This window comes from Geotrypetes seraphini, chromosome 4, assembly GCF_902459505.1.
Source record: "Geotrypetes seraphini chromosome 4, aGeoSer1.1, whole genome shotgun sequence".
Classification (NCBI taxonomy): domain Eukaryota; kingdom Metazoa; phylum Chordata; class Amphibia; order Gymnophiona; family Dermophiidae; genus Geotrypetes; species Geotrypetes seraphini.
The window spans coordinates 157,046,405-157,060,135 of NC_047087.1; the positions used below are offsets into that span (position 1 = coordinate 157,046,405).

General features: G+C 44.7%; 1 protein-coding gene across 2 annotated transcripts in view; it reads right to left on the reverse strand.

The window, feature by feature from the left end:
* The window catches only part of AGRP (agouti related neuropeptide), a 336,158-nt gene that overhangs the window by 206,485 nt on the left and 115,942 nt on the right, over window positions 1–13,731 (reverse strand). For both annotated transcript variants that reach the window (XM_033942770.1, XM_033942769.1), the window contains exon 3: window positions 2,922–3,010. In XM_033942770.1, the coding sequence (XP_033798661.1) occupies window positions 2,922–3,010 (89 nt within the window). The remainder of the gene's footprint in view (window positions 1–2,921; window positions 3,011–13,731) is intronic.

The window sequence follows — 13,731 nt, forward strand, 5'->3', positions numbered from 1 at the left end:
TTGTTTTTTTTGTTTTGTTTTTTTGCAACCTATAATAACATAGGGAATTTTGGTGATGTTTCTACTGTCGTTGTTAACCTAAGTGGTTAAATGCATAGGCAGCAGAACACTTTTTTGTTTGGGGGAGAGAGGGGGGGGGCAAAAAGCTTCGTCCTAGACCCTACCCCAGACCTGCCCAAGCTCCTCCCCAGACCTCACCCCCATAATAATAGTACTAATTGTAAATGCCATTTCTTCCATTCATTTTTCATATACACACAATATAATCTTATTAATCCACAATAGTAACCACAAAATTAAACTACACAAAGTGCACTCTTTTTCCCCTCTCCACCACTGCACAGCATTTCTTCCTCTCTCCTCCACCCCCATGTGCAACGTCTTCCTCTCTCTCAATGTCCACCATCTTTCTCTCTCATTCTCTCCCTTGCTGCAAAGAGAGTAGGGAAAGAGAGAGAGGGTCCAGGGTGCCTCTCTCCCACCCCCTCTACTGTCACAACCAATATTTCTTTCTCTTATCCTCTGCACTGTGTGCAAAATCTTTCACCCCTGCCCACCAACCCCATGTCCAACATTTCTGCTTCTGTCACACCTCTCCAGTTCCATGCCACATCTCTTCCTCCAGCCCCTCCACCACCACATCTAACATTCCTCCCTCTTGTTTCCATTTCCATCTGTTCCACTGTTTCCTCTCCACCACATCCAACATTTCTCCCTCTTATCTCTCTCTACCTCACTCCTCTCCCATCACCATGTCCAATAATTCTCCTTTTTCTTCCTTTCCACATGTACACCATCTCTTTCCCTCTCACTTGTACCCATGCTTAACAATTCTCCCTTTCTATTCCCTCCCCCACCTCAGCATCTCTTTCCATCATCCTTCCATCCTATGTCCCAAGTTCATGCCCCCTCCCTCCCTTCTGTGTCCCAAGTTAGTGCTCCCTCTTCCTTTCCAGTTTTTGTCCCAAGTTTGTGCCCCGTCTCTCGCTTCTGTGTCATAACACATCCCCTCTCTCCATTCTGTGTCCCAAATTCATGCCCTCTCCATTTGTCCCAAGTTCACGCTCCCTTCCTTCCTTGTCTCAATATGATCCTCCTTCCCGTGTTCCAACATGCCCCTCTTCCTCCCTCCTGTGACCCAAGTTCATGCCCCCTTCCAAGAGTGTGTACCTGTGTTCTAAACATCCAAATAGCTCTCCTCTTTCTTTCCAGCTGCACTTCTTTCTTCACAAAGCCACAGGCAGCAGCAGCAGCAGCAGAATATGGCCAGAGGTCCTGGTGTGCTGGCTGTGCGGCCAGCTACCAGAAGGTTTGCGGCCATGCAGCTTAGAGAGAACATTGCTTTATACCTTTTCACTTTTTATCTAAACAACTTTCTATCTCTATTATTACAATTAGTATTATTTCAATAGCACTACCAGACATATGCAATACTGTACAAAAAAGACAGTCCCTGCTCGAAAGAGCTTACAATCTAAACAGACAAGACAGAAACATGATCTCCTTCTCTCATCCCCTAGCTTTCACATTTTTCATCTCCCTATTCTCTTTTATCTGCTTCCCATTACCACATTTATACCCTTGTATACTCATTCTGCTCACTCATCTCTCACATGGATCCACCACTTCTAGTATCTCCCCCCTCCTTGTTGTTTACTCCACCCTTGTAACCCAGCATTTCCTTCCTCTCTTTCTTTCTCTCTCCCTCCAAGAAGCCCAACATCTCTCCTTTCTGCCCTTCCACTCTCTTCTCCCAAGTATGACATCTCTCACCTCTCCCAGCCTTCTAGTCATGTCTTCTCTTCCTTCTCTGCTTTCCCCGAGTTGTCCATCTCTCCCTCCCCACTGTCCTCTTCCCTAAATCTCTTTCCCTTTCCCCATGTTGCCCCTCCATCAAATCTCTCTCTCTTTCTCTCCCTATTTTGCCCCTTCCACATCCATTTCTCCCTTCCCCCCTGCCTTCCCTCATGCCCATCTCTCCCTCTCTTACTCCCTCTGTCCTTCTCCAAATCCATCTTTCATTGTCCCTCTTTTGCCCCCCTCTGCCACTTCTCCCTGCCCTCCTTCTACCCCCTCTGCCGTCCCCAAATCCATCTCTTCCTGTCCCTCACACATCTGACATCATTCCCTCCCTCCCTTACTGCATTCCTCACATCTCTCCCTCCTTCCCTCATCTGAGTTCAACATCTCTCTCTTCCCCCAGTCCCAAATGCTCCCTCCTTCTACACCTAGATACCGGCCAGCGTGCCTGCTGGTTATCACTCTGCCACGCCCCTGCAGGCATCTACTTCTCTCTCTTCATCCCTCCTGCCTGCTGCAAGTCTACCTTTAACTTCTTAGAAAAGCACTGCACTGTGTCTTCCTGGCGCTAGCCCTGGCATCTCCTCTCCACTGCGGCCTGCCCTAGTGGAAACAGGAAGTTGTCAGAGAGGGTAGGCCACAGTGGAGAGAAGATGCAGGGGCCAGCGGCAGGGCGGTAGAGTGCTTTTCTAAGAAGTTAAACATAGAAACATGGCGGGAGAGCAAGCAGGGGGAGGGATAGATGCCGACGAAGGAGCACATGCACACTGGCCAGTAGCAAGGTGCCACTCCCAGCCTTGCAAGAAGTGTTTTGTTTTTTTTCCCCCCAAAGGATCACCCACAGGATGAGGAATTTTTGGGGAAGCCATGGCCCCTGTGGCACCCCATCCGTTCCGACGCTTATGATTAAATGTATATGGATAAATTAACTGAAAATATGTATCAAGAAAACTATATAACTTATATGGATATATTTATGCAATGGCCATCTCAATAAATATTGCCATCCTTATCTATTGATTCCCCTCATACAAGCAAAGTACAGTGCAAAGTTTCTATACTGTACTACTTTTATGGTAATTTAGCATTCTGCCACCATATATTTTGAATAAGTGAGTTACCCTTGGGTCTAGAAGGCTAGTGTCCTGTGAAAGGTCTTCATCAGAAACCTCTGAGGCTGTTCTGTCAAATTCTGACCTTGCTAATGTACCTGCAAAAGAAAGACAACATCTAAGTTGCAGATAGTTTTGGCTTGCTACCATAGATGAGGACTGCTATTCTTAGATTCTAATGACTCATAAAAGCACATGAAGGTAAGATAAGCTGTGCTGAGTCAGACAGGGCTAGTCCAGGTTGCAAGTTCTTGGCAGATTCAAAAATATTTTTCATAACTCACAGTGATAATGCTCTAGTGTTGTTCAAAGTATTTGGTCAAAGTGCTTAAATAAAAGTAAAAATAAATGAATTTTTTAATGCTTAAGTAAAAGTACAGTGAAGAATACATTAAAAAAAGTTTACATAAGTGAAAATAAAAAAAGTTATTGCGACTCAAGGAAATCCTATTAGAGTCCCACGCGGTTCTCCACTTTTCAATGTATATCTATCGTCATTTGGGCCACTCTTTAAGTAACCTGAGTATAAAGTTGTTTAGCTATGCCGACAATATAACAATAGTCATTCCATGCAGTACAGCTTTATCCAAAAGTACTCAACTGATGAGATTGGATAGGTCCTGCCAATCCAATCTCATCAGCTTCTTTGACTGGGTGACAAGGAAGCTAGACTTGGGAGAGTCTATGGACATCGTGTACCTGGATTTCAGTAAAGCATTTGATAGCGTCCCACACCGCAGGCTGTTGAGCAAAATGAAATCGATGGGGTTAGGAGAAACACTAACTACTTGGGTCAATGATTGGCTAAGTGGAAGACTTCAAAGGGTAATGGTTAACAGTACCCTCTCTAAAACATTGGAGGTGACCAGCGGAGTACCGCAGGGTTCAGTCCTGGGTCCACTCCTTTTCAACATATTCATAGGGGATCTGACTCAGGGGCTTCAGGGTAAAATAACATTATTCGCCGACGACGCTAAACTATGCAATATAGTAAGTGAATGTAATTTACAGGATAGTATGGCACAGGACCTGCTTACATTGGAAAGATGGTCCTCGACCTGGCAGCTGGGCTTCAACGCTGGGAAATGTAAGGTTATGCACCTCGGTAGCGGTAATCCATGCAGAAATTATACCTTGAATGGAGAAACTTTAACTAGTACTTCGGCGGAATGAGACCTAGGAGTAATCATCAGTGCAGACATGAAAACTGTCAATCAAGTGGAGAAGGCTTCATCTAAAGCAAGGCAGATGATAGGATGTATCAATAGAAGCTTTGTCAGCAAGAAGCCTGAAGTCATAATGCCATTGTACAGAACCATGGTGAGACCTCATCTGGAATACTGTGTACAATTCTGGAGGCCACATTACCGTAAAGTTGTGCTTAGAATCGAGTCGGTTCAACGGATGGCCACCAGGAGGATCTCGGGGCTCAAAGGTCTCTCATACGAGGAGAGACTAAATAAACTACAGCTCTACACTCTAGAAGAACGTAGGGAGAGGGGAGACATGATTGAGACATTTAAATACATCACAGGATGTATCGAGGTGGAAGATGATATCTTCTTTCTCAGGGGACCCTCTGCCACCAGAGGGCATCCGCTCAAACTTAGGGGCGGGAAATTTCATGGCGACATCAGGAAGTACTTCTTCACAGAAAGAGTGGTTGACCGTTGGAATGAGCTTCCAGCGCAGGTGATCGAGGCCAGCAGCGTGCTGGACTTTAAGAATAAATGGGATACCTATGTGAGATCCCTACGAGGGTTGAACTGGAACATCAGTCGCTAGATATAGACTTAAGAGGATGGGTCAGCAGACTTGATGGGATGATCGAGACCTGCATCGTGTTGGACTTTAAGAATAAATGGGACTTTAAAAATAAATGGGATGCCTATAGGGGATCCCTAAGTGAATCAATCTGAATAAATAGTCACTAGGTATAGACTTAAGAGGAAGGGTCAGTAGGGTGGGCAGACTTGATGAGCTATAGCCCTTTTCTGCCGTCATCTTCTATGTTTCTATGGTTGCTTATAATGTCACATAAGAATAGCAGAAAATCACATGCCCTCTTTACGATTCCATCAGTTAAGGGCTGCAAAAGTAAGAAATACCATGAGCATATACTCTCATACCAAGCAGCTTACTATGATAAAGATTTTCGTCCACTGATACCAAAGTCCAGCTCTTATGAACACTTTAGAAAATTGCTAAAAACTTTTTTCTAAATCCCTGATCTATTAGATTATCACGTTCTTTTCTAATGTAATTTGTATCTTCATAGCATAGCTTTTTGTTAACCGCATTGAACTTATGGTTATGCGGTCTATAAATATGTTGTTATGTTATATTATGTGCTGCCTGAAGTGAGGGATGAACTGGTGTCCACCCTCCCCCGAGCATCCAAAATAGAGGTGGGGCAAGAACTGCCCCAACTATTAGACAAGACTGGCCAGCTGCCTATAGCAGCAGCATCTTATAGGGTAGTAGCTTCAGTAGCACAGTAAATTACAGCAGAGCCTCACACACCACTCCTTTTAGGCCCAGGTCACCCATGTTTAAAGAAAACCAATAGATCCTTCCAGACAAACTCAAAGAACCATGTTTCTCACCACATAAACTGCTTTTCTGCAAAAACACAAAGGAGATACAGTGGAACCTCAGTTTGTGAGTAACCCGGTTTGCGAGTGTTTTGCAAGACGAGCAAAACACTCAGCAAACTTTTGACTCGCAAACTGAGCACTGCCCTGATAAACGAGCACTTACAGCCGCTTCGGGGGATTCCTCTTCTGTCTTCCGGCCAGCCTTCCACGTCGGGTGCCTTCTGCAGGTTGGAGGACCTCTGTCTGGGCCTGCGCGGCCGGGTGCAGTCCTGCCTGTGTGTTGCGTGTGACGCGCACCGCGTCAATCATCGGTGTTGTGCGTGTCGTGCATGGCATGCGGGTGGGGCGGCACTTGGCTGCATGGGCTCGGGTGGGGGCTCTCCAGCACGTGAGGGGCATCCGACGTGGAAGGTTGGCCGGTGAATAGAGGAGGCATCCCTCTAAAGCAGCACTGCGGGGTTCTCCGGCGGCTGCCGGACATTAGAGGCATCCCCCCCCCCCCAAAGCAGCACTGTGGGGTTCTTCTTCGGATGACGGACGGAGGAGGTGGACGGAGGAGGCGGCGCTGCAGCACCCGGCACCCGACAGGTAGAGACCCCGGGTTCTGGAACGAATCGTTGCTGTTGCCACTATTTTCATTGGGAACTTTGCTTTGATAAACGAGCATTTTGGATTACGAGCATGCTGCTGGAACGGATTATGCTCGTAATCCAAGGTATCACTATATATGATTCTCAAACAACAAAGAACAAAATGAGAAAGAAAGTTTCAAGTTTCAAGTTTATTAAATGGCTTGATTAACCGCTTAAACCAAGTTTCTAAGCGGTGTACACTTAAAAAGTTACATATGTTGGGTAACAAAACAGTCCATACAATTAATAAATAAACTTATTGTACTAAAAATTTACAATGTTAAACACAAGGTAAGGAGGGATGAAATACAATTTGTAAAGAAAAGTGGAGACATCAAAGGAAAATACAAAAGGATAATAAGACATTAAGGGGGAATAAAATAAGCCAAGCAATTAGTTAAAAGATTAATCTGCAAATGCATCTCTAAAAAGGAAAGTTTTTAACTCGTTTTTAAATTTTACAAACTCTTTCTCCTCCCGTAAAAACATAGGGAGGGCGTTCCATGTCTGCGGTGCTGTACAGGAGAAGATAAATTGTCTCCTTGTATTAATGATTTTTAGGGAGGGAATAGATAAAAGATTTTGTTCGCTTGATCGTAAGGTTCTTTTTGCAGAATAAGGGATAAGTAATCTAAATAAAAATGCTGGGATCTCTACATTCCGAGGATTTCCAAAGATCAGAGAACAAAGAGCAAAAGAGAACCGGCATGGCTTACCATACAGGTGAAGGAAGCCATAAAAGAAAAGAAGGACTCTTTAAAAAAATGGAAATGCATAAAGACAACCGAAGCCTGGAACAAACATAAAGATGATCAGAAGAAATGTCACAAGGCGGTGAGGGATGCAAAACAGGAATATGAGGAAAAAATAGCCCAGGAGGCCAAAAACTTCAAGCCCTTCTTTAGATACGTGAAAGGGAAAAAACCTGCAAAAGAGGCAGTGGGACCCCTGGACGACCAGGGAAGAAAAGGGTACATCAAGGAAGATAAACAAATCGCAGACAAACTAAATTCCTTCTTTGCGTCCGTCTTTACGAAGGAGGACACCTCAACAATACCTGAAGCGGAGAAAGTGTTTGCAGGAGAAATAGAAGACAGCCTCACCACAGTTGAAGTGGACTTAGACCAGATATACTATCAGATCGACAAACTTAAAAGTGACAAATCCCCTGGACCGGATGGGATTCATCCGAGAGTCTTAAAGGAATTGAAGGTTGAAATCGGAGAGTTATTGCAAAAACTTGCAAACCTGACAATCAGAACTGGACAGATACCGGACGACTGGAGGATAGCGAACGTCACCCCAATTTTCAAAAAAGGATCGAGAGGGGAACCGGGCAACTATAGACCTGTGAGTCTTACGTCTGTCCCTGGCAAGATGGTTGAAGCACTGATCAAGGATAGCATAGTCCGGCACTTGGACGCACATGACTTGATGAAACCCAGTCAACATGGATTCAGGAAAGGGAAATCATGTTTGACGAATTTACTCCAATTTTTTGAGACCGTGAACGAGCAAATTGATAGTGGGAAGCCGGTGGACATAATATACTTGGACTTCCAGAAAGCGTTCGACAAAGTTCCACACGAAAGACTTCTCAGGAAACTACAAAGCCATGGCATAGAGGGGGATATACAAAGGTGGATAGGCAAATGGCTGGAAAACCGAAAGCAGAGAGTGGGCATAAATGGGAAGTTCTCCGACTGGGAGAAAGTGACTAGTGGTGTACCCCAGGGCTCGGTACTTGGGCCGATCCTTTTTAATATTTATATCAATGACCTGGAGGAAGGAACATCCAGTGAGATCATCAAGTTTGCACTAGTTACATTTTTACTAATTACATATTTAATGTCCTTATTAATTAACTAGTTGTGGTCTTTGGACTTCCCTGTGGTATGTGAAAGATTTTTTTGTTTGCCCTGTATTGGTTGCATGGAATATTGTTACTCCTTTGGTTTTGGCCAGGTACTAGTGACCTGGATTGGCCACCGTGAGAACAGGCTACTGGGCTTGATGGACCATTGGTCTGACCCAGTAAGGCTTTTCTTATGTTCTAATATTGTGCAAAAGATAGCAGATGTAAATTTGAAGAAACTGAGATATAACAATCATCAATTTACAAATTCAACATTTTATTGGACTAGTCGTATCCTGTCCTGACCTGAGGAAGGGGGTTTAATCCAATATAAAGAACTAGTTTTTTAGCCTGTTACATTAATGGGTGCTAGCAGCCCTTCTCCCTTACTTTTATCTCCTCCTGTCCAGCAGCACCCCTTCCTAGAGAAAGAATAATCTTGGTCTTTGTACCTCCCCGTCACCTCCACAATTCTCAAACCAGGCCTTCCTCCTTCCCTTTCCAATCCCGATACAACGCCACTTATTATCTACGTCACTCTTCCAGGCCGAGGAACTAATCGGACCCTCTCCTTCCTTCTTTCCCTCCTACCCTGAAATTTCTGATTTCCTGGACTTATCCCCTTTGCCTCCTCCCCGATGTTAATTCAAATTCCCACCCCTCTCTGTTTTTGTCATGGCCCTCCCTCTCTCCTTAACTTCCCCCACTACATTTCTCCAGCCCTCTAAGAATCCCCTACACCCTCGCCCTTCATCTCCTGCTGTCTGGCCGACTCTGGCAGAATTATTTGTAAGTTTAAAGTTGCCGCCGCGGCTCCTCTCATGATCCCCGCCTCTGTTGGACTTCTGACGCAGGTGGGGATCGTGAGAGGAGCTGCCGCTGCGTCTTTGAACTTAAAAATACACTACGGCAAGGCACTAAGGGAGCAGGGAGCAGGCCAGACCGAACAACATCACCTTGAGGTCCGCGAGTGTGCTTACACAGAAACAGAACCCTAAGCGCGCATGCGCACTACTACCTGACCTACTGATCACAGAAAATGGAATACGTAAGTAGGAGTGCGCATGTGCGCTTAGGGTTTTATTATTATAGATGCCTTATTTCCATTTCCTATTTATAAACTTTTATCAATACAGCTACAATACTACTTTATTCTAAAGCAAAAAAAAAATCTTTTTTCTACCATGTGTTGTTTCTGCTTTAATCTTCTCTTTGCTCTCTTCTTTTCATATGGCAACTGTCCTTTCTCTGCCACTTCCATCCACTGCCTGGCCTCATTCTCTTTTCCATATGGCATCTTCCCTCTCTCTGTGCCCCTTCCATAAACTGTCTATCCTGTGCCCCTTCTCTCCTTTGTACAGGATTCATTTCAGCTTTGCACACTCTCCATTTTTCTCTCTCTGTCTCCACCCCCTCCCCTATACTCTGGTATCACTCTCTTCTCATTTCCTTCCTTCCTTCCCATTCCACCACACAATCTGGCATCTTTATCTCCTTCTCTTCCCTCCCCACATGCCGTTGCGTCTCTCTCCTCTCCCTTCCAGTGGCATAGCAGGGGTGAGCGGCGCCCCTCTCCCACCCTCTTCCCCACACCCCATGCTGTGTGTGTGCCTCTTCCCTGTACCTTTTTAATTTTGGCATGAGCAGCCATGAACTGGCTGCTCACATTGGCTCAAATTCAAGACTAAGCTTAAAAGTTTCCTTTTTAATGATGTTTTTAGTGAATAAATGATTCTTCAATCCCTCTTTATCTTATATTTCCTTCTTTTTATGTTTGTCTTCCCTCCTAATGTCGTTACCTTTATATATTGAACTTGATACAGATTGTAACCTTTAAAGAATTTTCCTATTGTTTCTCTATTTTTTTTTTTTTGTTTGGGTGTTGTTCGTTTTTGAAATATTGTTTGTCTATGTAATTATTTACCTATGTTTTTAAATATTCGTACTATTTTGTATATCGCCTAGAATGTAGATTAGGTGATTAATCAAACTATATAATAAACTTGGAAACTTGGCTTCAGCGCTCTCTCTGATGTCACTTTCTAGGAGCGGGTCCCAGAAGTGATGTCAGAGAGAGCACCGAAGCCGATGTGAGCAACAAGTTCATGGCTGCTCATGCTGAAGATAAAAGGTTTGGGGGAAGGGAAAGGGCATGCACACAGCAGGGGCTAAGAGCAGGAGGGGTGGCAGCTCCCCAAGGAAGACCGTACCCAGAGTGCCCCCCCGCACCACTTTTACTATGCCACTGCTTCCATCTCTCCCTTCCCTTCCATAATCTGCCATCTCCTCTCCTTCATTTTCCTTGGTCTGGCATCGCTGTCTCTTTCCCTTCCCTCCCCCCATACCCTGGTATCTCTCCTTCCTCCTCTATGGTCTGGTATCTCCTTTTTGTCTTTTCTTCCTTTCCCTCCCTCCCTCATTGTTTGGCATCTCACTTTTCTCTTCTCTCCCTACTCTGATCTTCCTTCTCCTTCCCTCCCTCTCTCTCCCTAATTGGGTGCAGAATTTCTCTCCCCCTCCCCTCTCCTTCCTGAGGAGTAGTGGCTCATGGCCAGTAGGGGGTGATGTCTATAGGACGGTAATGGAATGGACGTCAGGACATGATAGTGCAGTATTTTGTGAAGTTTTTCTACAAACACGCTGGTTTTTCGTATGATTCTGGGTAACTCTAGTTAGATACAAGCATATGTGTTAGTTAAGGCCACACCTAATAGAAGCATATGAAAAATTGGTGAATAAAAATCTGAATATGGATGTAGCCAAGGCCAGAAAAACACACTACAGATTAATATTAAGGAAAAGTATAATAATATTCTTTTTATGTACTTTGCTATTAAGCTAGATCATGGAGGAAATCAGGATATACATGGACTCCATTTTGTTCTCTGTCTTTCTGTATCTTCTGTCTGGTTTTACTCCATTTTGTGTTCGGCCTGTGTCCCTTTTGTTTAGTTTTCCTGCTTCTAGCGTCGTGGTTCTAATTGATACCAGATGTGCCTTAGGCTGGTTAGGAAAAGTATATTAGATTTCATATTCTAAACTGAGATATAACATGCATTAAATATGAATGAAATACATGGTCTGAATGAATGTTTGGGGCCCCTGAATGTGTGATATGTGTATGGATGTGTATTGAACAAAAGAATTGGTTTTGAAAAAACATATTATATATATTTGCAACCTAAAGAAATTTAAAGGAAGCCTGAACACAACATCTGGAAATAATTAGTCAGAAACTGTAGCAGTCTCTAGCATAGAAATGGGGGAAACAGCCCTCCTTTTCCTCTAAGGCTGACCAGTTTCAGCATTTTTTAGGTGTAACATGAAACTGTTAGTTGTTCAAAGCAGGAGGAGGGAGTACCCCTCCTCCAGGATAAGGCTGAGAACATTTCAGCAACTTGCCTGATACTAGACAGGCTGTCTGAAATAAGTTTTAAGGACAAAAAGAATATTGAATATGTAATAAAATGTTAATGTATATTCAGAAATGAATGTAAACAAAACAAATATGATTTCTGAAACTTTTAAACATGTAAAGGAATTTTCTTTGCACCACCTCTGTCATTTGGATTGGCCCACGGCCAATGATGTCACACTAGACTAAAGGTATATAATGGGGAGCTTCGAAGTATTGAGTTGAGTTCGTTATCAGAAGGCCAGCATTTTGGCAACTATAGCAACCTCCCGTTAACGCAACTGGTCTTTTGAGTTCTATGATGGAAAAATAAAAGCAATAAATAAATACTTATATTTTGGTAAAACTTGCGTTATGCGTTATTTCCATGTTTTTGTTATTTTGCACACCTTGAGTGAAAGCTAGCAGCTTAATTGGCAACTGCAGCTTTATGAGTGCGCTGGCGTCCAATGCCCATGCTCATTCCCTCTCTCTCTTTGTCACCCCCCCCCCCTCTATTAGCAGCACAGCCTTTACAACATGTGGCTTTTACTGGCTTCAGGTCTTCCTCTCTGTCAGGCGGGACCCAGCAGAGAGGAAGGCCTGATGCCGGCATAGCATCAAATTGTGAATGCTGCCACTGCCAGAAGTAGATCATGACACTGGCCCTTGGAGCACCCCCTTATGGGCTGCATCTGGGATGGGCTGCACCTGGGGTGGACCACTCCCTCCCCTTGCCCATCCCTTGGTACGCTACTATCCCTGAGCCCAATATTAGGCACTGTTGAGGGAGTGGCATCTTGCCTCTGGCCAACCTACCTGCCATTCCAATTGCCAGCATCTAATCCTCTCCTCCCTGATCGGCATTTTTTTCCATCTCTCCCGCGTCTACCTTTAGATTTGTTGGTGGCAGCAATAATTCACAGAGTGGCCCTGCCGACCCCAGAGCCTCTCTCCACTTTGGCCTGCCCCAGCGAAAACAGGCAGTTGTCAGAGAGGTTGGGCCGCAGTGGAGAGAAGCACTGGGATCGGCAGGGCTGCTTTGTGAATCACTGCCACTGCCGACAAATCTAAAGGTAGACACGGGGGAGGGGGGAAGAAAAAAATACCAAAATGCAATGTTATTATAGGCTGAACAGCAAAATTTAAGATAAAATGATCCACTGTTTGCATGATGAAGTTTCCAGTAGCAAAATTCTGTAGCAGCTTTTGCTGTTTAATTTGGTTTACAGAGGAATTGTCATTTACATCTTGCTTCACTGCATGTATCAGGTAAAAATAGTGAAATTTGGTGAAATTATTTCTTCAATAAAAGTAACAAATGTTATCTTGTACTTCATTACAAGTATAAGTAACAAAACATATACACTTCCCCCTCCAAATTCACGGTTTCAGCATCCGCGGATTCGGTTATTCATGATTTTTAAACAAAAGAACATTTAAATTTTTTGGGCAATTTTAAGCCCTGTAAGCCCCCCCCCTTAAGCCATACCTGGTGGTCTAGTGGATTTTCAGGGCAGGAGCGATCTTCCCACGCTCCTGCCCCGTGGAAAACACTCATAGGAAATGGCTGCTTTGAGCTCCAGTAGTTTCTCGAGCCTACGATGGGAGCTCAAGGCAGCCATTTCCTATGAGCAATCTGCATGGGGCAGGAGTGTAGGAAGATCGCTCCTGCCCCGAAAACCCACTAGACCACCAAGTAAGGTTTAAGGGGGGGCTTACAGAGCTTAAAATAGCTGGGGGGAAGCAGGGGTTAGGGGCAGGAAAGAGGCACTGTGGGCACTAAGGACAAGGAAAGGAGGCACTGGGGGCACTTAGGATATAAGAAGGGGCACTAAGAACATAGGAAGGAGGCACTGAGAGCACAAACGACATAGGAAGGAGGCCCTAGTGGCACTAAGAACATAGGAAGGGGCACTGAGGACATGGGAAGAAGGCACTGAGGGCACAAAGGACATAGGAAGGAGCACTAAGGACATAGGAAGGAGGCAATGGGGGCACTAAGGACATAGGAAGGAGGCACTGGGGGAAACAAAGAACATAGGAAGGGGCACTAAGGACATATGAAGGAGGTACTGGTGCACTAAGGACATGGGAAGGAGGCACTGTGGGCACTAAGGACATAGGAAGGGGCACTAAGGACATGGAAAGGAGGCACTGGGGGCACTAAGGACATAGGAAGGGGCACTATGGAAACAGGAAGGAGGCACTGGGGGCATTAAGGACGTAGGAAGGAAGCACTGGGGGAAATTAAGGACATACGAACGGGCACTAAGGACATAGGAAGGAGGCAATGGGGCACTAAAGACACAGGATGGAAGCAATGGGGGAAACTAAGGAC